General features: G+C 38.2%; 2 protein-coding genes across 7 annotated transcripts; one reads left to right on the plus strand and one right to left on the minus strand.

The window, feature by feature from the left end:
• The first annotated feature begins 2042 nt into the window (after positions 1–2042).
• On the plus strand, positions 2043–7636 carry LOC115670776 (sugar transporter ERD6-like 6). Of its 3 annotated transcripts, none has more exons than XM_056311421.1 (18): positions 2043–2195; positions 2325–2612; positions 2873–2935; positions 3014–3103; positions 3216–3275; positions 3364–3429; positions 3518–3583; positions 3671–3746; positions 4732–4796; positions 4880–4972; positions 5158–5413; positions 5659–5705; positions 5813–5875; positions 5947–6006; positions 6103–6168; positions 6269–6328; positions 6946–7060; positions 7160–7636. In XM_056311421.1, exons 2-18 carry the CDS (start codon positions 2421–2423, stop codon positions 7270–7272), a joined length of 1551 nt encoding a protein of 516 aa, XP_056167396.1. In that variant the 5' UTR covers positions 2043–2195; positions 2325–2420; the 3' UTR covers positions 7273–7636. The 3 variants fall into 3 exon arrangements, with proteins under 3 accessions (XP_056167396.1, XP_030447998.1, XP_030447999.1); XM_030592139.2 differs by lacking the exon at positions 2043–2195 and having other exon boundaries at positions 2223–2612; positions 5158–5238; positions 5329–5413; XM_030592138.2 differs by lacking the exon at positions 2043–2195 and having other exon boundaries at positions 2221–2612.
• A 755-nt stretch (positions 7637–8391) lies between these two features.
• On the minus strand, positions 8392–12396 carry LOC115670868 (uncharacterized). 4 transcript variants are annotated; one of them, XM_030592248.2, is made up of 10 exons: positions 12270–12396; positions 11991–12062; positions 11827–11901; positions 11453–11536; positions 10601–10681; positions 10255–10324; positions 10083–10174; positions 9211–9252; positions 9026–9106; positions 8392–8674 (listed from the first exon to the last, which is right to left on the minus strand). In XM_030592248.2, the coding sequence occupies exons 1-10, from the start codon at positions 12294–12296 to the stop codon at positions 8603–8605; spliced, it is 696 nt and encodes a 231-aa protein (XP_030448108.1). In that variant the 5' UTR covers positions 12297–12396; the 3' UTR covers positions 8392–8602. The 4 variants fall into 4 exon arrangements, with proteins under 4 accessions (XP_030448108.1, XP_030448110.1, XP_056167397.1 ...); XM_030592250.2 differs by lacking the exon at positions 11453–11536; XM_056311422.1 differs by lacking the exon at positions 11453–11536 and having other exon boundaries at positions 10601–10729.
• Between the last annotated feature and the right edge of the window lie 15567 nt (positions 12397–27963).

Below are 27963 nucleotides of genomic sequence, written 5' to 3' on the forward strand. Positions count from 1 at the left end.
GAGAACCGCAACCAACCAAACCAAACTACTTTTGAAGTCCAATCAATCAAAACACTTGGCAATTCCCATGACCATTCATCTCCCTTTTAGAGCTGTTTACTCTATGGGCTTTATGCCTCCTCGAATGTGTGAAATTCTTTGTGGAATAATGTATATTTTTGTGGGAAAAAATGCAAAAAAGTTAGATCGCCTAAATTTGGAGGCGTCGAATCTTTTCATACAAAAAGTGACAATGCGATCAATAAATTTGAAGCTCATTATCTAGAGGCAAATCTATTCCGAAAGTGAGGTTGAACTAGAATCTCAAAGTGACATCTCCCTTTTTGTCATCTCCCTTTTTGTGGGAAAGAGTTGTTGTAGGAACCCACGAGAGCACGGGAGAAAGAGTTGTTGTAGGAACCAACGGGCCATTGTCACACATAGTAAGACGAGATAAATATAAGAGACAAGAAAGGGTGGTGCCCGAATCATAGCTCTCAAAATTGGTCAATTTTTGGTTCGATCTTTGATTCGATTTTAGGTGAACAAGTAGTCTATCAAATCGCATGTGAATCTCTCGATTTCCTAGCGAATTTGCGATTTGATGCCTATCTAATTCAACCAATTGTTCGACCAAAAAAAAAATTCAACCAATTGATAATTTCTTGTATAAACTTACACATCAAATGTTGTATCTTTTGTTGTGTTTTTTACTATTGATGCTGTATCTTGATAACTATGGAAGATTAAAAGTAAATTTTACAATTTTCAATTCAATAATAATGATACGACTTCTGTGGCTTATATTTACATGTAATACGGCTTATTTAATATACATATATGTGTACCTTTGTTGAAGCTTACGAACCAATTTGATTTTCAATTCGCAATTTATAGATTTAAGATTTTGATTCACATACCTATCTCGATTAATAATTATGGCCTGAACTTTTTCCGATTGATGTCGTCTTTTTTTTTTGTCGAACTGATTGATGTTGTTTGTGCACCTTTTTTATTCATTCAATCGGATCCTTGAACTTAACAATTCTTTTTTGGTTCATGTTAATCTTTCAATGAGAAATATAGACGAAAACGTTCACGTAGCATGCCGTATCGTCGCTGAATAGACCAAATCAAAATGACAACACGGGGATCAAACATGACATCATGATGGGCGGAATTTTGCCCAATATATACGGACGGGACGTTTATTTACTTTGGTGAGGACTAATCAAATGATCAAAGAGAAAGATTTGGATATTTTTATGGTTAATACTATTAAAAATTTCAAACTAGTACATTCTTATCGTATTTACCTCAAATTAATTTCTTTATTGCAAATACTCCCGAATTAGTGCACCCGTGCTGCATTTATCCCAAAATGGCGCACTCGTGCCACATTTACCCAAACTACCTTTTATTTCACAAAAAAATTCCCAAGTTGATACACACGTGCTACATTTTCCCGAAACTGGTGTGCCCGCCCCACATTTACCTCCAAAAAATCCCATATTTACCACAATTTGGGGAAAATATGTTATGGATGTACCCGTTCGAGATTTTTTGTGACACAAAAATTAGTTTGAGGTAAACGTGGTATGGATGTATTAGTTTGGGGCTCTCGATGGTATTAGCCCTGAAATTATTATAAAGAAAATAATAAGATGGACGAACAAAACATGATAAAAAGAAAAAGCTGAAAAACAAAAGCCTTGGAAATTAGTTTGACAAGAAAAAAAACACCTCAACATTTTGTCAGAAATCTGGCAACTTGATTGTACTTTAGTGACAAGTTTTAAAACTTAAATGTACTTATATTTTAATGACAAAATTTTCGTATTTTCATTGAACTTATTCTTAAAAATAAAAAATCCTAAAAAGTGGGCTGAACAGTTGGTGGAAGTTCATTGACTCGAGGATCAACAGAAGATCGGAGGAAAAAGAAGAAACAGAAAAACAACAGATTTGAATCCCGTTGTTGAGGATGGTGGATCGAGAAACGGATGGAGAGACGACCCTCCTAATCCAACCGTCGTCCAGCAAATAAAGAACACAAACAGTCGAAATAGGAAAATGTGGAGGTCGGGGCGTTACAGCTCGGAGTTGCCAGATTTGCGTATCAGTGGTGGTGTGAGCACCTCGACGATAGACGGATGACAACGACACGACATGCCAGTTGCTACAGCACGTCGACCCTTCGGGGTTCGATGATTAATGTATGCCTATTATTAAACAAAACGAAAACCCCACCTTCCTTGTCTACTTCTGTTCTCACTGTTTCCCGTCCCTTCCGTCCTTAGATCTTCTTCTCTGTCCCTCGCACGGGCATTTCGGCGAACGGATAGAGTGCGGTCTTGGAGATTGAGTGCTGGGCTCTCTTCGGTTCGAGCCGTTCCTGATCCGATTGGGAGGAGTTCGGTGTTGGGAGCGCGGGGGAGAACATGAGCTTCAGAGAGGAGAATGAAGAGGGGAGGGATCTTAGGAAGCCGTTCTTGCACACGGGAAGTTGGTATCGGATGAGCTCGAGGCAATCCAGCATGATGGGCTCTTCTCAGGCAATTCGCGAGAGCTCCATATCGGTTGTGGCCTGCGTCTTGATTGTTGCTCTGGGTCCTATTCAGTTCGGCTTCACTGTAAGGAACTTTCTCACTCTGTCTTTGTCGATTAATTTGCCCCTTCCGTCGCTCGAGCGCGATTGCAAAAGCACTGCTATACGGCGTGAAAAGCCCTTTTTCTTGATTGTCAAACAACGAAATCAGCTCTGGTCAAGAGTAAATGAGGATGGGTAACTTAAGAAATTGGCATTGCTTTTGCACTCAATTCGTTTAACTGAAAAATGGGCAGTTTAGTTGCTGTTGATGTTCTTATCTGAGTGTTGATTGCTTATAAACAGTCGGGTTACTCATCGCCGACGCAATCTGCAATCGTGGAGGATCTTAGTCTTACTGTCTCCGAGGTGTGAATCTCTCAACTCTCTATCTCAAATTTGTACTGGGTTTTCTTGAGTACAGCGGTTAATCGGATTCTGGGTCAGTTCTCCTGGTTTGGTTCGTTATCAAATGTAGGGGCTATGGTTGGGGCAATCGCCAGCGGTCAGATTGCGGAGTACATTGGACGAAAAGGGGTTGGATTGAATTTGTTGATTAGCTTTTCTTTGTCAACATTGCCTTTTTGCAGTAAAGGTTTGCTTGTTTTGATTAATGTGATGGAGGCTTACTGTATGTTGTCAACTGCAGTCTCTGATGATTGCTTCCATCCCGAATATCATTGGATGGCTTGCCATTTCCTTTGCTAAAGTGAGTTCTTGTATTTAACTATGTATGCCATATGTTGTGGCATCTAGAAGGGAAGTGCTGGAGCATGACATTTACAATGTTCTCTTAGGATTCTTCTTTTCTGTACATGGGAAGATTACTAGAAGGCTTCGGTGTGGGCATAATTTCTTATACGGTACATTCTATTCTGCTCTAGTGTGTATCTTTTATAGTAGATTAAAGAATGGGAAAATTGATGATGCCACCTATTTTGATATCCATAGGTGCCTGTATATATAGCTGAAATCTCACCTCAGAACATGAGAGGTAGCTTGGGCTCGGTGAATCAGGTTGGCTTGCTTGATCACTAATTGAGATTTTCTTCCTGAAATAGGCTAAGTCTCCAGGTAGTAACAGCGTGATTTGTGGGTTTTTAGCTCTCAGTTACTATCGGGATACTGCTGGCTTATCTGCTGGGACTTTTTGTCGAGTGGAGGATACTTGCGGTTTTAGGTAAAGCTCTCAAAGCTTGGTTCATGGTTGTTAAGCGCATATTTTCTTTTTATCTATTGTTGCTTCATTAGTTGGTTAATAAAATCATTTAACTTGTAAATATCTTAGGAAATGAAATAGAGCTTTAAATGATATCCTTTATTACCAATGATTAGCTAATATTCTTGTTTCTTTCAAAGTCAGAGCCATTGTATTTTGCTAGGTGGGCTCTTCATAAAACAGAGATATTTCCAGATTAAAGAAAACAGCAATGGTGTAATCAAATGAAAAACAAATCTACCTTCTCCGGTTTCCTTCTTTGCTTGATAGCATCATTTAAGAAGTTTCCTCTGTCTCATAAGTATTATGAAGGCGTTGTTTCAATGTGTTGCATTTGCATCTCTCACAGAGTTTAAATTTACGCTAAACTTCACTTCCTATTGCCATGGCTCATCTTATTTGAAATTCTATTTGTAACTCAAATTAGCATAATGGTATCCCAGCTTTTCAAGTACCCAACTAATCCTAGCTAGGAATGGCAGCTCTGTTTCACGCGCATGCTGTGATTACCAAAGTGCACACATTTTTTGCTCTTGGGGCAACCTTAAGAGAATGTGCGAGCATGTTGATCCCAATCCAGGTCTTGAACAAGGAAGAAAAAAATAATTACCACTCGAGCAATCACTTAGACTTCAAAAGGAGCATCTTGATATGATTGACGCAATTTAACCTGGTTTTGTAGCAATTTTAAGGAGAACTAAACTGCATGTGGATGTGCAAGCAATACTTGAGAATACAAAAAGCTTGAGAGAAATAGAGGCCCTGTGTTTTGAGTACTTGAGCAATGGTAGAATAATTGAAATGAAAATTTCATGTTCATTAGTCTTTGTTCTTTCCGAGAATAGAAGAGATTAGATTAATATTTTAATACAGACAAACATTCGAAAAGACTTGACCATCTTCTTCCTGTATTTTTTATATTTTACTTTATTGGTTACATCCACAGGAATATTGCCATGTACAATATTGATACCCGGTCTGTTCTTCATACCTGAATCCCCCCGCTGGCTGGTAAACTTTGTTCAGTAAGATCATTTTGCAATTCTAGCTTAAGTTTTGTCTTAGTTCATTCTAGATTCATTCCTCAAATACAGGCGAAAATGGGCATGACAGAAGAATTTGAAGCTTCTTTGCAAGTTCTCCGAGGCTTTGATACTGATATTTCATTTGAAATGAATGAGATCAAGGTAGTGTCGAGTTAATTTTTCATTTGAATTTGCAGTTGTCATTGAAAACTTGAGATGTAGAAGCCTCCTTCCGAATGAGTTCTTTCTGAGCAAGCTGATGCTACATCTAGTTCGTTTACTTTAATGCTTGCTTCTTGGGGGCACTTGTTTAATTAATTGCAAGTAGTTTCCTTGGTCTTTCACAGAGAGCTGTTGCCTCAAGCAGCAGAAGAACTACCATTCGATTTTCAGAGCTCAAACAAAGAAGATACTGGTTCCCTTTGATGGTAAACACTTTCTGGAAGTTTTTCTTTCCCTTCATGTGTTTTGCCCTATTAAATCAAAGGGTTATTGTCTTCCACAAATGTGATCTGCAGGTTGGGATTGGTTTGCTTATCCTGCAACAGCTTAGCGGGATAAATGGGGTTTTATTCTATTCTACTACCATTTTTGAAGATGCTGGTAAGCATGTTGCACTCCCTTCCTTCACATGGTTGTGAAGAAGAATTTCCAGTGGAATTAGCTTTTAAATTAGGTCATAGACAGTAAGTTTACCCATGCTGACTACCCTGTGGCTGTCAGCTATGTTTTTCCTTTGTGTTGAGTTTTTCGAGCAAGCAAATTGAGTATCATCTTCTGTAACAACTTACCCTTATCAGTAAGCATCACACTCTAATTTCCTTGGTGTTTTCTTTTGTCTCAAATAGGGGTTACATCAGGCAACGCAGCAACAGTTGGAGTCGGTGTAGTTCAGGTAGAACATCAATAGGCTATTAATGGGCCTTTACATTTTGTGATTGAGATGTCAGCCAAAATAGATTATCTTCCTAAGGCATGATTAAGGGACAATATGGCTTTTAGGTTATTGCAACTGGAGTTACCACTTGGTTGGTGGATAGAGCAGGCCGCCGGCTTCTTCTTATTGTAAGTATGACAAACCTTTCAGTTTTGGGTATTGCCGGCTCAAGCAAAAGATTAATGACTGTCTATTACAGATTTCCTCAGCTGGGATGACTGTTAGCCTTCTTTTAGTTGCAGTGTCCTTCTATGTGACGGTAATACTGTAGTTTGCTTCACATGCTCAACCAAAGTATATTTCCTCTAGAAGCTTTTGGAAATACTCATTAAGGGTTTCCTCTTGATGAATACAGGGCTCCGTATCAGAGAGTTCTAGTCTTTATAATATTTTTAGCATCTTGTCCGTGGTTGGGGTTGTGGTAAGTCACTATGGTCGATGCTGGTAGATACATGTCCCATATGCTCATTGAAAACGTGAGGATGCATGGTAACATTGTCCTATCTCTGTCTTCCTATCAGGCTATGGTAGTTACATTCTCGCTAGGAATTGGAGCCATACCATGGATTATAATGTCAGAGGTAATATCACTCGGATCAAATCTGATCTTGTTAGAACTGGCATAATCGTTCTCTTGAAATGACAGTTTGGTTTTGCATGAAAGGAAGTTGTTCCACTGACTTTGCTGTTTATTTCTTAAGCCGGATATGTATGACCTACAACTATAATGTCATGGTCAACAAAAATCTACTCTTCAAAAAGAATGGAAGCAAGAGAAACTTGAATCATCATGTTTGTAAGCATATTCAGAAAGTTTAAAAGTTTGGACTTAAATTATGCAGTCTATCATTTTTATGCCCTTCCTTTTCGGCTGGACTGGGTTACGTTTCCTAGTATCCCTTCTAGGCAAAGGGAGAACCCAGGATCTTTCATCTTGACTTTCATGATAGAATAAACACAATCTAGTGAGCCCTACCTATGAAATGCTGGCCTAGATGATACTCTCTGCAGTAATCTGATGTAATAGGATGAAGTGACTGGCCCACTAAAATATCTTTGATGCTGAAGGAATCTGTTCATCTTGTATGGGTGTGGGGAGAGAACCACCACGGGGAAGATAGCAACTTTGCATTTTCATATGAAAGATATTGTGATCTTGTTTCCTCTAAATTCGAGGTTATTCTTCTGGTGAATGCAGATTCTTCCGGTCAATATTAAAGGCTTAGCTGGAAGTATTGCCACACTTGCCAATTGGTTATTCTCTTGGGTGATCACCATGACAGCAAATTTGCTTTTGACTTGGAGCACCGGAGGTCTTTCTCTCTCTCTCTCTCTCGATCGCGCACACATGCGTTTACTCTATTTTCAAAGTTGGATGTGTATTTGACTTGGCTACCTAACATCATAAACAGGTACCTTCACTATCTATATGGTTATTAGCGCTTTTACTGTGGCGTTCGTTTCCATTTGTGTGCCCGAGACTAAGGGAAGAACGTTAGAAGAAATTCAAAGGTCCTTCAGATGATAGTCTCTCCTTTCCTCTCGGGTTGCTGTCTTCCCTTTCCCTCTCTCTTTGAAGAGACAATCTCTGCATTCCCCGGCATCGAGATTTGGCACAAGCTCTGAGGGAAAGCAAGATGTACAATCACTTAGCATATAATTGCAGCCATTTTCTTCGGCCAGCAACCATTTTGCGACTGTATTGCTTTCATGGCTTCATTAAGTCACTCTTCAGAGCGTTTTTCTTTACAAGAACTTGTTAAGTTTCTTGGCATTGTAATTTATCTGTCACTTGAGGGAAGACTGGATTGTAGTGAATCTGAAGAAAGGAAGTTTTGATGGAGTTGTTTTGCTGCTTTTGGACATTGAATAGAATCCCAATACTTTTATTTGTATTTGGTAATACATAGACATGCATTCCAAAGTACCCATGAACATTACATTTCTTAGGATGAAGAATGACATGTTAAGCATATATCATGTCACGACCATCTAAAGCCAATGGATTTCAACTAAAGTCAGAATGGGAGTTGTGTTTATGATTACTACGTAATATCACTCTCACATTTTACATGTTTTGTTTTTCCTTTTCTAGAACCACCTAACTAGAAGTCAGTGCAGCCATAGCCTGAAAGAGAGACTGCAACCAACGTATATTTTTCTCTTTTTGGCCAAAAGCAACCAATGCATTGACCGATGGAAATATGTTACGAGTCAAAGGTTTCACTGTCCACAATGAACTGGTCATCTGATGGGTCACTGGCCTCTGCTTGTCAAGCATTTAAGGTACCAGCCGAATAGTGAAAGGTCAATTCAATGTCCTCATGTTCCCTTACCGGCTTAACGAGACAACTTACACTGTCCAAACAATAGATGTTCATTGTGAATCAACCCAATAAAAAGAACACGAAAACTCTTTTCACTGTTAACTATCTATTAGAGAGGAGAGTCATTTATAAATAAAATTTATTTTAGTCTCGAGGAGAAAGGAGGACAAGCGGTCTTATTTGACACCTCAATATTACTGGAGTCTCCTCATAATTAACCTTGTCAACCCAACATACCAAATATTCTCGGATTCAGGAATTTATTTAACTGTGAACCGGATAGAACTTGTGAGCCTAGAGCTAAAAAACGATTGGGATTGTCTCTATATCACATTCGACATATAACTGAAGAATGTAGCAACGTAACAGTGTCTTCCAACATAAGAGAAACCAAAAGCAAGGAAAGCAAAACACAAAGTTTATAGTTGGTGCAATGTAGTTTTTGTTGATTGAGCTAAGAAACCATTCTCATAAAAGACCAACGGTAGCATCTTTAAGGAAGGTCAACAGTCAGTGCTGTGATCGGATTCACAGCACTTCCTTTATGAGTTTCTTGGTGAGAGCTTTGGGGAGTCCCATGACGCTATCAGTTGTTCCTACCTGCAACCAAAATTACCAGCTAGTGTTAGTCTGCTCGCATAGTCTCAAGAAGCCACCAACTCAGGGTTGTGTACTCGAAACATAAAGATTAAAGAAATAAAAAGCAATTCATGTATAGACTATTTATCTGGGCACTATAACAATTAAGACCAGCCTCCCTTCTTTACTCTTTTTGAACAGTGTAACAGTTAGCCAACAGTTCCGTAATGATCTCTGAACAACAAAGCATTAACTAAGAAAGAAGCAAACTATCGCATTCTCCAAAACTAGAAGTCTACAACCATACAATGCCACAACATCATTGTTGACATTGCTGTGCCATTGTTAAATTATAGAGATTAGTAAACCAACCACTTGCTTCACGAAGGGCAATATCAATGGATGTTCTATAATTAGTCCCCCAGCAACATTAAGCACAATCCCTTCCTCCACCTGTACAACAAGAGAATATAAATCTTATTTAGCTTGCCATGTGACAAACCAAGATTTGATCAAATCAAAAGATAACATTACAAAACGAAAGGAACACTCTTCACCATCTTCTCGATGATATCATCTGGTATTTCATGAAAGAAGATCTGCAGGGCAGTACCACAAGCAATAGTTAAATAGATCGTCATTGTGGGAATAAAAGTTTGACCTTTGATTACAACTCTATCAACATCATGAAATTCACCATTTAAAGAACACAAGCAAAATGAAAATCCTAAAATTTCATGGAACAACACAGCCCCTTCTCACTTCACAAAGCGGGAAACAAGTTTCAGTGGCACATACTGGAGTGACAATGTCAGTTAAAAAAAATGATGAAATAGCAGGAACTTCTAAAGAAGCTTGAGTACTGTTGACTCAAAAAAACTCTAAAACTTGGACTCTTGTAAAATTGCAAAAAACAATCAGAATAAAGGCTTGCTCTATTTATACACAACAAACATAATTTGACAAAATAATAACCCAGAGATCTCTCCAGTCACCAGCGGAAGATCAAAAGCTAGACCTCTAAAGCATTTGATCAACATCAGGCAGTGAAGAAAGCGCAGTGTAAAGTAAGCAACACATTGCACAATGAGTCTACACATGTTTTCGAGAACTTTTGCACGGGAAATTAGCAGACAACTGCTGTTTCGCTCAATAAAAAATTTGCACCAACAAGTAATACACATTAGAAACTTATTTAGCCCGCCATTTGCATAACAGAAACTTGTCACTTGTTCAGCTTAAAAAAAACTTCGTACCCTGTTGGTCAAAAATCATATGGTCAAAATCAATGTTTCCATACTGTACTGGAGATCTAACCATAATGGTGTTCAGCATCTGTTGAAGCGATCAGAAGTCTAAATACCGGTCGAAACACTCAAATCAGAATGGCCTTCATTTTCTTTTTCTCTATGAGAAGGAGAGAAAGTACCTCCACACGATCCCATTCTCCTTTTCTACTTCCAGTTTTGAGATTCGTAACAGAAACAGATCCAACGGTTGCAGCATGTCCACCAGAATATCCTGCAACCTATTTGGTTTAGATTATACGGTCATGGAAAAGGGCATCAATGATGAAGTGGATTGAAACATTTTAAGCAAACCTTTCAGAAATTCTCGTGCTTCTTCCTTACTGGATGGTTTTTCCCTAACAGCATCTCCATAGACCACCACCTCCAGATCAAATTCACAGTTAGAAAAAACACAAAGCGGGCTGTTTCTAGAGAAGAATTCCGAACTAAGCAAAAGAACATGTTTTATCACCATCCAGGACAGCCATCTACGTTTGAGGATACAAGGTGTTTTTAGGAAATTAATAGATAGATACTCAATAAATTTCTCCTTTTAATATGCGAATGTATAAGCACTTCTATTATTGTAGACACACCACATATCGACAGTGAAGGAATTGATCAAGTATAGAACACATTAACAAAAAAGGACTTTTACTTGATCCGAAGTTATAAGTAATGTGGGGTCAGCATCCTTGATGTAGTCACCAAGAGGTATCTTCTGAGAGATGGCTTCTGCCTGACAAGAGGTTCCATGAAAGGAAGTAAGCACCTGAGTTACATCACACTGCGGCCACCAATGGAATCCAAGCACAGTGACAAACACATTATACAACTAAGTGAGATCACCAATTCTCTGGCTCCTGTTACACAAAAACGAACTACCGTCTAAAGAATGCAACATCTTGAGCATCAACTATATCAAATGTCAATAGCATTCAGTACCAGTCATAGCTTGTGACCCCATAAGAGAGTAACCAGCACATTCAAGACCAAAGAATTCCTACAACGAGGTGTCCGGTCCACAGACCAGAGTATAGGCTGTAGTTAATTTGTTCAAGGAAAGGATTTGCTCATTTTTTTCGTATGAGGTAAAAAGGTTCAGAATGCAACTCAGGCCAGGGCATATAGAAGAAACCTCACATAGATAAAGGACTTGCACGATGCTTTCACCTTGCCAAGCTACATATCAGCTTTCAGGAAAAAAAATTGGCCTGTTGCTGGTCCTCCCTTATCAAGATCCAAGGTCATGGGGGTTAATTCCTACTTTCAGTCTCCTAACCCCAACTTGTTTGTTGAAAGAAAAAATACATTGCACGTTTCCCAAATTTAAAATCTCAAAAGTTGTGAACCGTCAACGCGTGAAAAGAAAAAAGGGTGAAAACTAATAATATCAAGTTATAAAGTAATAAATTAATGTATCCTCAAATCCATAGATGGCGCTAGGTAGGTGACCAATTGAAAGGGTTTACATAAGGAAATTTGACAAGCAAGTGTAGGAAAGATGTACAGTGTCTGCTGCAATCAAAATTCTTGGTTCAGAATCCTTCGCTTGGCTATTTATCCGTTGTAATTTGGATGTGATAGCGGTGGCCTGTAATAAAAAAGCAATCAATGGAAGAGATCACAAACCCAAATTACATCTAATTCATTCCTACAAAAAAGAACCGGAAACCGGAATTAGGCAAGGCTGAGGACTAAGAACCTGCTCCTAACATGATATGTTATGCTAAACTGAAGAGTCCCTTCATCACTAGCAGCTCGACTAATAAAATCTTAGGGTTACATATAATGATGAAACATCCATAACACTCTCGGTAATCAAACAGCACATAATTTTCGAAATTATGCAGCACGATTCGACATTTTAAAGAATCACATCACCTTAGCCTCGGCGAGAGCCATCACCAACTCCTCCGGCTTATCCTTCCGGATTGATTTCTCATCAATATCTGCAGTCTACCTAACAAACCAAAGCTAAAACAAATTTCCGGGCAACACCGGCGAATTGCAATAACAAGAAGTAAACCCACGAGAGACAATCATACCATGACGGTGAATTCATACCCCATTTCAGCCAATATTTTCCTCCGGGCTATCGAAGAAGAGCCCAAGATTATCTGCACAATACAAAGCTTAGCATACCATTTTTACTTCAAGTATAACCCAAGAGAGAATACGAGTTTCTTTCTGAAACGAAAATGCAGCAACTCGGGGCACCAATTTAGCGGCTTTTTCTAGTTCCTCCTCTCTCTCTCTCTCTCTCTCTCAAGGATGAGAACAGCGTGCTTCAGTGGAATGGGAGGTGCGACAGGACAGAGGCCTACCTTGAAGGGAGAGCAGTTCGCTTCCATCTCTCCCGGCGACGAGAAAATTGAACTGTTCGTTCACCTCCGATTTTGTTGGGGTTGCTGGTGATATGATGTCTTTAGGGTTATTACAAACAAAAAAAAACAAATTTATTCTCAAATTAATTATTTGACCATAAAAAACCTCAAATTTATACACATTTAATAAATTTATTTCAAACTAATTTTTTTAATCACTAAAAAACTTCAAACCGGTGCACTTGCGACAAATTTACCCTTCGTTATTTTCCGTTAAATTGGATTACTATAACGAAAAATCACAAACTAATATATAAAACAGGAGGGTAAAATCCAAACTGGTACACCAATCAATTATCACGGGTCATCCAACTTAGTAATTTGACGAAAAATTTAATGGAAACTAACGGAGGGTAAATTTGTCACAGTTATACTAGTTTGGTGTTTTTTATGGTCAAAAAATTAATTTGGGATGAATTTATCATAAGTATATAAGTTTGGGGTTTACTTTGACAAGTGAAACGACAACGTAGAGATTAATATACCTTCGATTCCAGCCATTGATTGTACCCAGGGACTACTTTTGAATTGAATCTATTCGCTTGCATTGAATCAATTATCACGAGTCATCCTACTCAGCAATTTGACGGTAAAATTTAATAGAAACTAACGAAAGGTAAATTTGTCACAGTTGTACTAGTTTGGTGTTTTTTGTTATCAAAAAATTAATGTGGGGTGAATTTATCATAAATATACAAATTTGGGGTTCACTTTGCCAGGAGAAACAACAACGTAGAGATTGATATACCTTCGATTCCGGCCATTGATTGTACCCAGGAACTACTTTTGAATTGAATCGATTCGGTTCAACTTTAATCTCGCTTTTGTGTGTATATTCTCTTTTATTTTTTAAACAAGGTTTTGGTTGAGCGATGTATATTTAGTTCATGTACGTCTAAGACTCAGAAATCATAATTGCTTTTATCAATTGATTGATTAATCGTCTAATATATTTAGATTAGATTTTCCTGTGGTAGAAGAATGCTCGGATCTCTCCTTGACTATTCTTACTCTTGGCTGAGTCAAACACAACTTGTGAAGATTGATTTTGTCTCTATTTTCAAAGCCGGCAAAGTGGAGGACCATGATTCATGCTCCACTCGTGTTACACAAAATTTCACATGCATGGTAGTGTGGCTTTCAAACTTACTCTTAATAGCAAACATTGTGATTCGAGCACTATATTGCCACATTTAATCCAATTGTTTAACTACTCAATCAATCCTTGATTTGAAGTCTCCCCTAGCAGTTGGATCTCTATTCCGCTCAAGCTTTTTGGGATTTATTTTGCTCCGATGCTTTGGATGTTTATTCACAAGACTCTCTAAAATGAATGTTATCTAATTTTTTTCCGACAAAAAAAATGGGTTAATATCATGAAAACCCCAAACTGGTATACTTGTGATAAATTTATCTCAAACTAATTTTTTGACTACGAAAAACCCTAAATTGGTACATCTATGGCAAATTTACCACAAACTAATTTTTTTATCGCCAAAAACCCAACTAGTATACTTATGACAAATTTACCCTCCATTAAGCTGGATTAATACCATAAAAACTCACAAATTAGTACACTTGTGACAAACATAAAGGTAAAACCCCAAACTAGTACATTCGTCTATCACGTGTTATTTAACTCAATAATTTGAAGGTAAATTTACTAGAAACTAACGGAGGATAAATTTGTCACAAGTGTACCAATTTAAGGTTTTGGGTGGTTAAAAAATTAATTTCGGGTAAATTTGTCGTAGATATACCAGTTTAGGGTATTTCGTGGTATTAACTCAAAAAAAAAAAATCAATCATTGACTTGAGGGTAAAACTAAATAAGATATTAAACAACCAAATCCAATCCAACAGACCAATTAGTTTGATTTGGTTCGGTTCATACTATCACTTAGTTCAACTTTGATTGTACAATCCGAATAAGTTCAATACTAGGATCAAACGAGTCTTGAAACAGGATTTGATTGATTACATGTGCGTTTATTGCCTTAATTGTAACTCTTTCCCCGTGAGGATGCTCATTTTATGGTAAATGTGTTAAATATAGTTTTATTCCCAATGGCTTATTTCTTCTGTGATTTGGTCCCTGAATGGAATTTTTGCCATCAGGTCATCAGAGTATCTCGATTTGTGCAATCAAGTCCCACAGTTAGCAAGCTCCCATTAAAATGTTGATGTAGTGATGCTGGCGTGGTATTTTTAACTAATATGGCATTTTTTAGCCCAAAATTTCTTACGTGGATTTTATACTACTAAAACAAAAAGAAAATTTCAACTTAAAAATATGAACGTGAGAGACTAGAACCCTGAACTGCTTTCTCGTCCCCCACTTCTCTCTACCGCTTGCCATTTTGGGCCGAATTTTTTCTTTTGGTCGGAATTGATACCGCATCATTTAAGATATTCCACGTCGGCATCCCCACATCAGCATTTTAAGGGAGTTTCCAACAGCGATTACTAGTAGGTGTAGGAACTTAGACTGCACAATGGAGATACTTCAAGGACTTAGATTGCACAAAATCAAATTTAGGGCGCGAATAACAACATTTCTCTTCCCCGGCCCTATTTCTGGCCAGAAATAGAAAAATCTATTTCTTTTTCCCAGACGAGTTTATGAGCAAAAAGTAGCATTTGATAACGACGTAAAATTTCTGTTCTTGGAATAGAAATTCGTTTGATAACGACACAAAATTTCTATTCCCGCTGGTCAGAGAGCGGCGGCGGTGGCGAGTGGCTGCGGTGGACGGCCGGCAGGCGGTGGCGGCGAGTGGACGGCCGGCGAGGGGCGGCGGCAGACGGCCAACGAGTGGAGGCGCGTGGGTGGCAGCGGACGGCCAGCGAGTAGCGGGCGGCAACGAGTGGGCAGCGGTGGGCAGCAAGAGTGAGCAATAAATAGAACAGAGAATTGTTATTTTTGTTTTTATTCCAAAAATAGAAAAGTAGAAAATTTTAACTTATAATTTCTGTTCCAAATATATTTCTAGGCCAAAATTTGTCTCAAAAATTAAAAAAAATGAAGTTATTTTACCAAACGGATTGATGTTCCAAACCCGTTATCGGGGAAAAAAAATAGAAAAACAGGAAAACGGAATAGTTATCATTTGCGTCCTTAGTGTCTGCTTGATAATCCAAAGTGCTAATAATCAAAATTCAGCACTTAATGTGATTAAGCTTGTTTGATAATCTTAAATGCAATTGACTTAATGTTCAATTAACTCAAAAATCCACTTACTCTAATCAGTAAAAAGGGGTTACTTAGGGCACGAATGATAACATTTTATTTCTCTATTTTTCTATTTTTTTGTTCCCGGGAACAGGTTTGGAACAGAAATCCGTTTGGTAAAGTAATTTCATTTTTCTATTTTTGGAACAAATATTTAGTCCAGAAATAGGTTTTGGAACAGAAATTAGAAGTAAAAATTTTCTACTTTTCTATTTCTAGAACCAAAAGATAAACAAAAACTCTTTTCATCACTCGCATTCGCCTCCCACCGCACGCGGTCGCCGCCACCACCGCTGGCCGCCACCCGTCAATAAATGGAAAATAGTGTAAGAGGGAGAAATTTTGCGTCGTTATCAAATGAATTTCTGTTCCAAGAAGAGAAATTATGTGTTATCAAACGTGTATCTCTGTTAAAAAACTCATCCAAGGAATAGAATTTGGAAAAATCTATTTTTGGCAAGAAATATATTTCTTGAATAAAATGGTTATTATTCGCTCCCTTAATTTGTTTTACTGAAAGAATAATTTCTGGTATTTAAAATCTTGCCAAATGTTTTGATAAAAACTACCAATAATGGTCTTTTTTCTATGTTTGGTAAGGGATTTATAATGTCCAGCTATCAAATTTTAATAATCTGCAAACAACTTTTAATTACTATTTTCAACACTTAAAATTTTATAACTTAAAATTCGGTAGTTGAATTCTAGTACTTAATTTTCAGTATTGTCAAATGAACTCTTACACATGGTGAAACATGGAGGATGAGAATTGTACTTAACTTTTTAGTAAGTCAACGTAAATGTGATAAATAACTCTTTAATCATATGCTATATTAGTTAGCACGAAATCAGAAGGTTGACGGCAATTTTCTACCACTAGAGTACGATGACTCGAGACGACAAAGGGGCCCTCAGAAACCCAATAATTTTTTAACCCTACATACATGCATTTTGGCGAAAAAAGAGAAACCCAATTATTTTTTAAAAAAAAAAAGCATTGCCGATAAAAGTTTTTTCTTTATACAAGTTACGATTGTCCATATTTTATGCAAAACTAGCAAAAGTGTGCAAGCATCGCGTGTGTAATAAAAAAAAACTTTTAAAGGATTTTTGAAAATCTCCTTATAAAAAATACTTAATTATTATGCAACGAAAAAATTATTGGCACAATAGAAAAAAATTGGACAAATTTCTAGAAAGAGAAAATATTCAAGATTTGAAAAGTTCTGTATTGTGAGATTGATCATAAAAACAATTTTATGAATGCAAAGTTTATTCAATAATCAATGAAATCTCTTCATTATTGTGAAAACTTCACTTGAGTTTGTGCCTGAAACTCGAAGTGACAGGTAGAAATGGAATACGCAAAGCTCCTATGCAAAATTGGAGAAAATGCAAAGCTCCTATGCAAAGGAGGATAAAACCTAAAAAACTTCCCTACTCTCAATCCAGGATGTTGTTTTGCATGATCGGGCAATGGATTCGGTTGAATATTAGGATTAGCATTGCGAAATGAGAACACCTTCGCATCTAAATACGTTTATGGCAGATTTGGGTATGTAGCTTTTACAATTTCTTATTCTCCTTGGCAAGGAAGGAAATGTTTAACCGATCATTTTATTTGGTTTTACAAAGGAGTACAAAACCTAAAAAACTTCCCTACGCTCTATCCAAGAAGTTGTTTTGCATGATTGGGCAACGGATTCGGTTGAATATTAGGATTAGTATTGCGAAATGAGAACACCTTCGCATCTAAACACGTTTATGGCAGATTTGGGTATGTAGCTTTTACAATTTCTTAATTCTCCTTGGCAAGGACGGAAATGTTTAACCAATCGGTATATTTGGTTTTCTTTCCTAAATGAATATTTGATTTGATTTGGTATCATATTTTGGAGGAATACAAATTCCCAAAATTTTTACAAGGACCAATCCAATTTGGTTGCATTTTCTTTTTAGACATTGCCCATTCTTTAGGTTGGAAACGATTCTCCTACAATTGTATGATAAATGCGCAACATTTAAATTCAATTTCGATACTAGATTGGAAGACATTCTCCTACAGTCTTATGAGAGATGCGTAACATTTAAATGTCATTTCGTATACTTCTGTATTGTTTTATTCTTTAAACTAGGAACAAATGCGCAGACGTATGTGTGTAAGAATGGTCGTAAAAATTGATGAATAAATACAAAGTTTGATTTGGCCTTTTTTAGGTAACAAATCTAAATTACCTGTAACATTGTATAAAGCTAATAGGACCTTATACTTTTAAATGATCTCAATCATTTTATTCAAAATGTTCTTAGATTCTTATCTTATGTTGAATCCATGGGCTAATGCTTATAATCTAACATATGTTAATATTAAAATTTGTATATTTTCAATCCAAAACGACAATTTTAATAAGGTGTCAGATCTTGAAATCTGTGAATCTTTCAATATCTGTTTATGTATTTCCTTCATCAATTGTGCACTTTTCAATAATTTCTCCATTGTTTAACCATTCAAAGATTAGTGATACAGTATTTTTGGCTAATCTTTCAAAATTATCAAAATTTTCTGGATACACACAATACTTATGCACATTAGCTAGTGCATATTTTCTAGTTGAGAATGAAAAGAAGCTTTAATTTAAATTTAAAATATATAATAATTTTTCTCATCACATGATTGTTTAGCGCACACTTGAAAATCACCATTTTGTTCATTATTTAGGGCCACCCCACAGAACATACCTTTTAACTGGGTATGTCATGTAATTACCTGATATGTGTGAAAGGGAGACTGCTACACCAGTGAGGATTAATGGCTTGCTCAAAGAATCTCAAACACTCCATCCATATTAAAAAAATTGAAAAACATAATTTCATGAACAAAACAACTTAATTAGAAAAAGTAAATGAAATTCTCTGGGTCGGCAACTGTGACATTCCGAATTTTGGCCCATTTTTGGGATTTATAAAACGGGTATTTCGTCAGTGCGCTTATAGTAAAAATCTCGCCCGAGAATTGATCACTCTCGGTTATTATTTTTAAATCTTGAGATTTCGCTAGAATCGCATTCGATCGAATTTGGCCGTTATTTAGATCCTGACCTTGGCAGTCGATTTTCGAGAGTTTCGGGACGAAATAAATTGGACGGTGTCGATATTATTGTGGCCAGCGTCGAGGTGATTAGGAATAGTGAGAAAGTGGATTTTTGGACCGGATGCGAATTTGGACTGGTAGACCTCCCTCGTAGTGAGTCTTGAGTTATTTTATTTTGGCCCGTTGTCTTATATTATTGTTTGGGATTTTTCGGGGACAGTTAGATCTTTTTCCGGGTTTGAATCGCGATAGTTAGAATAATATTTAGTTTGAACCGTGTCCGTTGGTTCGCGCTCGAGGATAAATATTAACTTTTTCTCTCTCTTTCTCTCTCCTCTCTCCTCTGCCGCGCCGCCCGTCCCCTCCCCCGCGCACGTTTCTCTCTCTCTCTCTCTCCTTTCTTTTTCTTCTGGCCGCACGTCTCCTCTGCATGCGTCCCGTCCCGTCCACGCCCATTCCCCAAGCAGACCAACCCCTTCCCCCCCTTCTGACACACTCTCTCCTCTCTCCTCTTCCTTTCTCTTCTTCTTTCTCTTCTTCTTCTTCTTCTTCTTCTTCTTCCTTTTCGGGCCCGACTGTCTCCGTCCGTTCCGGTTCTGCTCGCCGACCGCCGCTCGGAGCCCGCCGTCGCGTCGTGCCGCCCGCCACCGTCGCCCGCAAGCTCCGCCGCCGTCGCGCCGTTCGCCCGGCCCGCCCCGATCGCCCCTCGCCGGCTTGCCCGCGGGCGCGCGCCGGCCGCAGCCGAGCTTGCCGCCGCTACTCGTCACCCGGCGCACGCCCGGCTCGCCGGCGCGTCGCCCGACCACCGCCTCCGCCCCGTCGACGCCGCGAGACCAGCCCGCCAACCCCCTTGCCTCTCCCCCCCCGGTCTCCTCCTGTCCAGGTTACTGCCGGCCAGAGCCGGCTCGGCAGCGCCGCGTCGCCGGCTTCCGCCGCCGCCGCTCCGCCGTGCGGCTAGCCCGGCCGTCGCCGCCGCCGCCGGTCCATTGCCTCCCCTCGGCCTCTGTCTCCCTCTCCTCCTCTTCCTTTCTCTCCCTCTCGTTCTCTGTCTCTCTTTCTCTCACCCGACCGGGCCTCTCCTCCCAAAGCGCCGCCACGCTGGCCGGCCGCTGCCGCCACGCCCGGCCGTCGCGCCGCGTCACCGCCGCCGCCGGTCGCCGCCCGACCAGCCAGCCTAGCCCGGCCGACCAGCTCGGACCGTGACCAAGCCGCGTGCCCACGCCCGCGCCCGTTGCCACACGCCGCGCCCGCCGCGCGCCGTTGCCCACGCCCGCGCCCGTTGCCCACGCCGCGCGCCGCCGCCGCGCCCGTCGCCGCGCCCGTGCTCGTGCCCGCGGCCGACCGCCGTGCCCGCGCACGTGCCTGGTCCGCACTGTTCACCTTGGCCATCCTAGGCCCGAGACGACTTTTCCCGAGCCAAAACTTGGTAAGTGACTCCCTAAACCTTACCTAGTACATTGGGTATTATTAGACTTGTCTAGGGGGTAATTAGTACCGGTTTAGGGGCTTAACGTGGATTGTGAGCAATTTTTGTACGTGCTTAATTGATAGTTTAAATTGTGAGAAGTGTGGGGCTTAATTAATGACTAATTATGGTGGGCTAATTGATAATATTGTAGTGGCATTCATGGGTGGACTTGATGTTCGTATGTGGTAGGCATAAATGACGGATTTGTGGGCAAGTGTGATGGACTGTGATGTGAGTTTGATTTGTACGTGGGTATTTCATCGACTTGTCTCGGGTTTAGAACGGCTAGGGCGTGTTTCATCTAATTATATTATTTTATAGTTTGCTACTTGAATTTGATTAAATAATATGCTCGATTGGATAATGGTGTGTGGCCGACTTGAACGTCGAATTTGTGAATTGAGGTGGCGAATTGTGAATTGGACTGAGTTGTGAGTATGGGTTGTTTGATGCAATTGGCGTGAAATGGATTTGATTGATTGGCGTGTGCTTGCCTGTCGATTTTAAGCCCGGATTGATCGGAGGGCTACGGACTTGGGACGTGTTGACGGCGGTCCGTGTGAAGGCATGAATGGCCGATGTGCCAAATGGATTCGGACTTGAGACGTGTTGACGGTGGCCCGTTAAAGGTGTGTTGGACCGGGACGTGTTTACGTCGGTCATTGGAAATTGATTGAATAGTGTGGCTTGGGACGTGTTAACGGCGGCCACTGGAATTGATTGAATGGTATGGCTTGGGACGTGTTGACGGCGACCATTGGAATTGATCGAATTGTGTGGCTTGTGTGTCTGTGAAACCGGACTTGAAACGTGTTGACGGTGGTCCGTGAGAGGAAAGCTGGTTGGACACGTGTGTGCGATATGACTGATTGGATTGGCTAAATGTACGTGCGGGTGCTTGGTTGGATTGGTTGATTGCGAGTGGGAGTGTGTGTGCTGGGTGATTGTGATTTGGTGGTGAACTATTCTTGCACTATCATGTTTGGACTAATATGCAGGGTTAGCACGTGGTTCGAGGCGAGGTAAGCTTGTCGTGTGAAATTGGTTGTGTTGTTTGGTGATTCGCATGTTAGACTTGTCTGGGTACGAATTAGCCTAGGTGGGGTATAGGTTGTTGCTTATTGAGACTCGTTCTCACGGTTATTGTATAACCACTTTCAGATCCGCGACCGTGATCGATTCGGAGATGCCGCCAGAGTACCATAGGGATTGAAAGATAGATCAAATTGCCCTGTCTTTTGAGTACCTTTTTGTAGAGGAGATAAGCTTGTCAACCACCGCTCCCTTTTGAAAATTGTGATTTTAAATTGGTAACCTGAGTTATCGTTATGAATAGTGACTGCTTTATGATGTTATGCAATTATTGTTTCGTGCTATCCTTTTGTCATCTTGTTAGTTGTCTGGGTTGTTTTATTTCGCTTCCGCTTGCGTAGTTCGTTTGGGTCGGCGATGCATCCTGGGACGTCGCGTTCAATGATCGACCATCGAGGGGTGTCGCGAGCCCGTTGGGGTTCGGGGCGTGATAGCAACCTTCTCTCTCCCAAAAAAATCCTCCCTCAAAGAAACTTCACTCTTAGCTTTAGATATTGAAGCCGAGAGTCTGCTTTGCTTTGCTTTTCTTTTATAAGCCTTGATTTCCTTTTTTTTTTCTCTCCCAATCAAATTTGTGGTCTTTTTTCGCCTCGTTTGGCATCTTCTTTCCCTCGTTGCTGCTGCTTTTTTTTTTTTTCCGCTCGTCGTTGTGAACCAACTTGCTTTCACCTGAAAGTTTTGTGAGAACATTATCACCAGTCCAGACAGTAGGATACTCAAGACATGGGTCTATGACTTCTCCAAGATTCAGTAAAAGCTCCTCTCTCTCGATTTAGGTGTAGATCTAATCTCCGAGCTTTTCTCTCTCGATAAAAATCTAGATCTGGGAGTTTCTTTGAGGAGTTTGATCTATTGTGGCTAAACATGTTATTCTTGTCTTCGTACAATGATAGTATTGAGGACGCCGAACCTAGACGTGCATTACAAGCCGTAGTTTCTATAAGGGAAGATCTCAACATATGCCCATCACTGATGATTCTTATGATCAGCCACCGATTATTTTTTGATGCTATGACAAATTTGATCTTTTGGGATGAGAGTGTACTTATAACTGCAAGCTGTCCTCTTTTGTGTTTATGGGTTTTGTTTTGTTTTTGAGCTCTTTTGGGATTTGCTTTGCTTGGAAGTTTTCTATATTCCTCTCATGTTGGGAAAATTCCAAATAAGAGCCTGAAGTAGATATTGTTTTAACTAAGAGCATGAAGTGCCTTCATTTTCTCAAATAAGAACATGAAGTGGACATTATTTTAAGTAATGGTCTAAAGTGGCTAAATCAATTTCAAAGAAGGGCTTGACCTCACCAGCTGGCAAGAGCATTTTCGTCTTTTATTTTTTTATTTCTTTCCTTATTTCTTTCTTTTTTTTTGCATTTTCCTTTCGATAAAAATAAACTCAAAGAAATTTTTTTTTATAAAATTTAGCCCTAAAAATTTATAAAAAAGAAAGAACGCATAGGGCCTCCACCTATAGCCAACTGCCCCATCGCCGATAGGGCGACGATGATGGCTGGCAGGGTCGCCGACGCCTTGCCAACCGAAAGGTGAGCTCGCCCTCGCCTCTAGTCGTGAGGGTAGCCGGAAACCCTACCTGCCATCACCATTGGCGATGGGCAGCAACCAGCCCTCTACTTTTATTTTTTAAAATTTTTAATCTAATTTAAATAAAATTTACGTTAAAATTATTTTTGGATGAACATGCCCTTGATCGGCCTCAATATTTAGCCGGTTGACGAGGTTAGGCCTTTATTTGAAGCTGTTATAGCCACTTTAAGTCTTTGTTTGAGAAAATGATGGCACTTCAGGCCCTTAAATAAAACAAGGTTCACTTCAGGCCCTTATTTGAGAAAATAATGGAGTTTTAGGCCTTTATTTGAAATTTTCACTCTCACGTTTTTTTTTCTCTACTCTCATGTTTAATTATAACAAATGAATGAAATTTTCTTTCGACCAAAAAAAAAGAAAAAAGTATATGAAACAAACAAAAGATATTTTGTTATCAGTGGATAGATTATTGATAATTTAAACATAAGCAAATTTATTCAGTGCAATGATAATTTATTAGACCATCGAACTTGTATTGTTTTTACACAATTATAATAGTAATTTTAATTTTGATTAATTTATCATTTTACATGGTTCATGCAATTACTAGTTCATTCGATATTCATTTTTCTTAGATTTGCAATGAGATCTCATTTTTTTTCTTTTGAAAAATAAGAGTGTAACTCATTTAAAACTTTGATTATTTTCTATCTGTATCATAAAGTTTATTTCCTTCTTTTATTGTTCACTGATTTTAATCAGTGATCGAAATTAATCTATGTATGTCTATATTTATATTTATTTATCTATATTTCATTTAAAACCACCTTTCAAATTTAGTGTTCACCCTTCGAATTTGCAGTGCAATGTCGCAGCATCATCAAATGTCAGCTCGTCATTGCTCATTATGAAAATCGATTTAGAAAGAAAAAAAGAGAACAAAAAAATTAATGAACGGAACAGGAAGAAACAAAAAGGAAAAAAAGATTACGGCTTACGAGCAATGGTGAGGTGAATTGATCACATCAAATTAGCTCGATAAGATTCAACGTCATGGTTTAATTTATTTTCGGGAATTTGGAAATCTCATAGATTTAGGTAATTTTATTTCTTTATGAGTTTTCTAATTAGATTATGGAATCTAGATAATATCTTAAGAGATTTTATTTACTTTTCTAAGTAGTTTTATCAATGAATTTACTTATATTCGGTCTACCTTTTGAATTTTGATAAAATTGAGAGTTTTTCCTCGATTACTCTTTGTGCATGTTTTGTCAGTTTTACTCATGTTGCAAATTGCAATTCTCATTTATCCACGTAGCAAAAATGAGGATAAACACGAGTACAACTCACAAAATACACAGACGTGCGCTAACACGCTTACAAGCACAACTCAGTGCAAACTCTCTCAAACTGTATTCTACAAAATTATGTCAAAAGCTGGTTCGAAAGATAATACTATGAATGTGGCCGAAAAATTCTAAAGATATTCTAATAAATGAGAATTTAGAAAACTATTAGAAAAAAAAAAGCAGAGAAAATCTCTTGAAATATAATGAATTTTTTTATTAGGTCCACTGCTAATGTGAAAAACTTTTTACACGTTTAACATTTGATTGGTGACATATTTACTTTGACATAGCAAATCTAAAACCTAATTAGTTAACAAATAAAAGTAAATTAAATTATTCAAATCTTCAAGATAATTACGTAAAAAATTTTGTAATCTTAAAACAATGGAAAAAAAATAAATCATATAATACTAAAGCTTATCACGTCTCGCGTAAAAACTAATCCACTCTTCAACTCATAGCCACTAATCCCTAATAGACTCACTAGTTGGAACGCAGTAGCTCTACCATAGGGAGAGGAACGTTTGGCTTGCAAGACTACATCTTCAAGTCATAAAGCTTACCGGTTTGCTTCCAGTCTCGTGCATACTGAATGAAAGATCGGAGGTACACTACTGGCTGGCAAGCTGACAGGAAAACTTTTACCTTATTGCGATTAGAGCTACCTTAGTAATAGAAAAGTCGATTCACCAGGACCAACCAACCCATAAAATTCTCAAAATCAAAATTCACATTATGGGGTTTGTTTCAAGTGGGTTTTAGCTCAATTATTTTTTGGTCGGAAGTCTTAGCTCAATTGAAAAGGCCCACTATAAGAGAAAATTGGTATCTGTGGCCCAAACCCGTGATACCATGTCATCCCATTATTCGGACCAGGCCCAAGAGCCCAGCCCGAGTCCCCTATTTACCGGAATATAAAAAAATTTAAAAAAAAATTGGAAAAAAAATAGCTTAGAAATAGGCCTTTATTAAGTTGTTAAGTTTTAGCATTAGACTTAGCTTAATCTTAGTTATTTAACATGCGTCTAGTTTAAATATGAGTATTCTAGATTGATCATTTATGTAAGGAATTGTCTTCTGATGTGAGAGCATCAAAACTTAAATCATCCAATGATTACATTGTCATCCCAACTCAAGCTTAATCAATCAATCAAGCCAACTTATCAATCACGGAAGCACATAGCAAATTCATCCTCAACATGATTCAATGGATCTAGAGCACTTAAGATAGCATTTGTTGATGGTTGGTGGCTCAAATGCAAGGTTGAAGAGGCAATTAATGTGTTCCCCTTGTTTAATGTGCTCAGTTTATCTTCTTGTGTCTTTTAATGCTTTAGTGTACTCGGTTTATCTTCTTACATTAAAAAGCCTTTATTGCAAGTTTGAAAGAGTGGGAGCTAGTCATCATTACTAGACTGAAGTGTAAGAAGGTAGCGTGTGCTCAGTTTGTCTTCTTGTCTTTAATGTAAAGTTAGAATGTCAAAGAGTCTTTATTGCAATAATATCAGTAAGTCTTCATTACTAGGCCGAGATGTCAGAATGTAGAGTGTGTGGTTATTTATTATCAAAGTGTTAGTACAATTTCCTAGTTTAGCTATAAATAGAGATGTAATTCATATGGAAGGTAGACCTGATTTGTAATACATGATATTTTCTCTTTAAGTGAGCAATTTCCTTCAAATTTCGGTTCTTTATCCATTTGTATGGTGGTGAGCCTTAAGTTCTTTTATCCTTGACCGGTGAATTGTTCATTTAGGCTTTGGTGGTGAGCTTAATCTATTCCAACTTCAATTCGTTCATAATACACTTCCATTTAGCCTCAACTCCACAATTCCAGTAAGTTCCCATTTTTATAGAAAGCAACAACACATTCCATCGTATACATCCCAGCAAACACTTATCCATACACTCAATCCTTTACATACTAGTCCAAAAAAAGAATCGTACTCAATTTGAATTTAGCTCATGAGAGTTGCTGTCCCAGGACTTAATCACAAAGCCACGTGTATTCTTTGCTTGGTGTTTTTTTGAGTTTACTTTATACACTTTACTTTTATAGCATTTATTGCGATTGTTTACTTTTCCTTGATTGCGCACTCACGCACGAACATTATTTAGTGGCATAGGTTAATAAAATGATCAAAAATTGCATGAATCAATTAGTCAACAAATCAATAAAGTTAAGGTACTGAAATGGCACATGTTAAACAATTAGTGTAATCAAGTCCCCATCCCTAGATTTATAGTTGTAAAGGAAGTGAGTTGTCCTCTCATGCCTCACTTGGCTCCTAGCCGGCCCCAATAAGCTAGTGGAGACTCCTAGTTAAGTTGAACCTCGTTAAAAAATTTATTCCAATTGATTTTCCAACATTGTGCAAAGTAAGGATTTGGGGGAACCTGAGCCATTTGGGGATTGTCTGTCCGCCTTTGACATTACCTCTAAACCCGTCTTTTATGGCCTTTTCATTAGTTGCCTTCTCATTTGATTGGGCCGAATGAACAAAATGGGCTGATTCCATGCATCAAGGTTAATAGCCGCATAAAATGGGTTCCGCTTGGGTTTTTCCGCATGGGCTTCTTTGAAGTTTTATGGGCCAAAATGATGTGTTTGGAGACCAGACCAAATAAATATCTCCCCTTATTATTATTATTATTATTATTATTATTTTCATATTTTTCACTTGGTTTTATGTAGTCATACTTTTAATTAGAAAAAGGGATAAGTGCACAAGAAGTCCTAAAACTTGTCACAAAAGTGCAATCGAGTCCTAAAATTTTCAAAAAGTGCAATTCGGTTCTAAACTTTTCAAAAAAGTACTATCAAATCATAAAATTTGTATCATTTTTCATTTGTTAAATTGGACGGAGTTCTGACAAATAAAAAGTTGGATAAAGTTGATGGAATGACTTAATTACATTAACTTGACAAGTTTTATGACTTGATTATACTTTTTGAAAGTTTTAGGACTCAATTGTACTTTTGTGACAAGTTTTAAGACTTGATTACACTTTTTGAAAGTTTTAGGACTCAATTGCACTTTCATGACAAGTTTTAAGACTTTAGGACACATCCCTAAAAAAAAAAGAGTTAATACCACAAAAACCCCAAACTTGTACACTTGTGACAATTTTACCCCAAACTAATTTTTTGACCACAAAAAACCTCAAACTGGTACGCATGTGACATATTTACCCCAAACTAATATTTTAATCACTAAAAATCTTAAACTTGTACATTTGTGACAAATTTACCCTCCGTTATTTTCTGTTAAATTGGATTAATACCACAAAAAATCACAGACTGATACACATGTGACAAACGGAGGGTAAAACATAAAACCGGCACATCAGTCAACTACTGAGTGTCATTTAACAAAGTAATTTGACAGTAAAATTTAACGAAAATAAACTCAGAGTAAATTTGTCACAGGTGTACCAATTTGAGATTTTTTATGGTTAAAAAATTAGTTTGGGATAAAATTATCACAAGTGTACCAGTTTGAGATTTTTCGTGGTATTAACCCAAAAAAAATACTTAAATGGTCGCTTTTACTTGAATTACTGATATTGCTCAAAATGTCAACCAAAAATCAGGTGTCAATAATAAAAAAACAATTAGAAAACTATTCAGAAAAAATAATTGGAATCTCTTAGAATATTGTCTATAGTTTATAATCTAATTGATAACTCATAAAGAAAAGAAAATACTTAAATCTCTAAAATAATAATATATATTTCTAAAATCCTTACAAAATAGAAAATAAACAAAATCGTTATCTTGAAACTTATCACGTACTGTGTCAGATTTCTCATGCTTCTAGATTGGAAGCAGAGTGAGGACATTGACACACAAATAAA

The sequence above is a fragment of the Syzygium oleosum genome, unplaced genomic scaffold, assembly GCF_021117445.2.
Source record: "Syzygium oleosum isolate NSW1041296 unplaced genomic scaffold, Sole_v2.1 Sole_v2.05, whole genome shotgun sequence".
Taxonomy (NCBI): Eukaryota; Viridiplantae; Streptophyta; class Magnoliopsida; order Myrtales; family Myrtaceae; genus Syzygium; species Syzygium oleosum.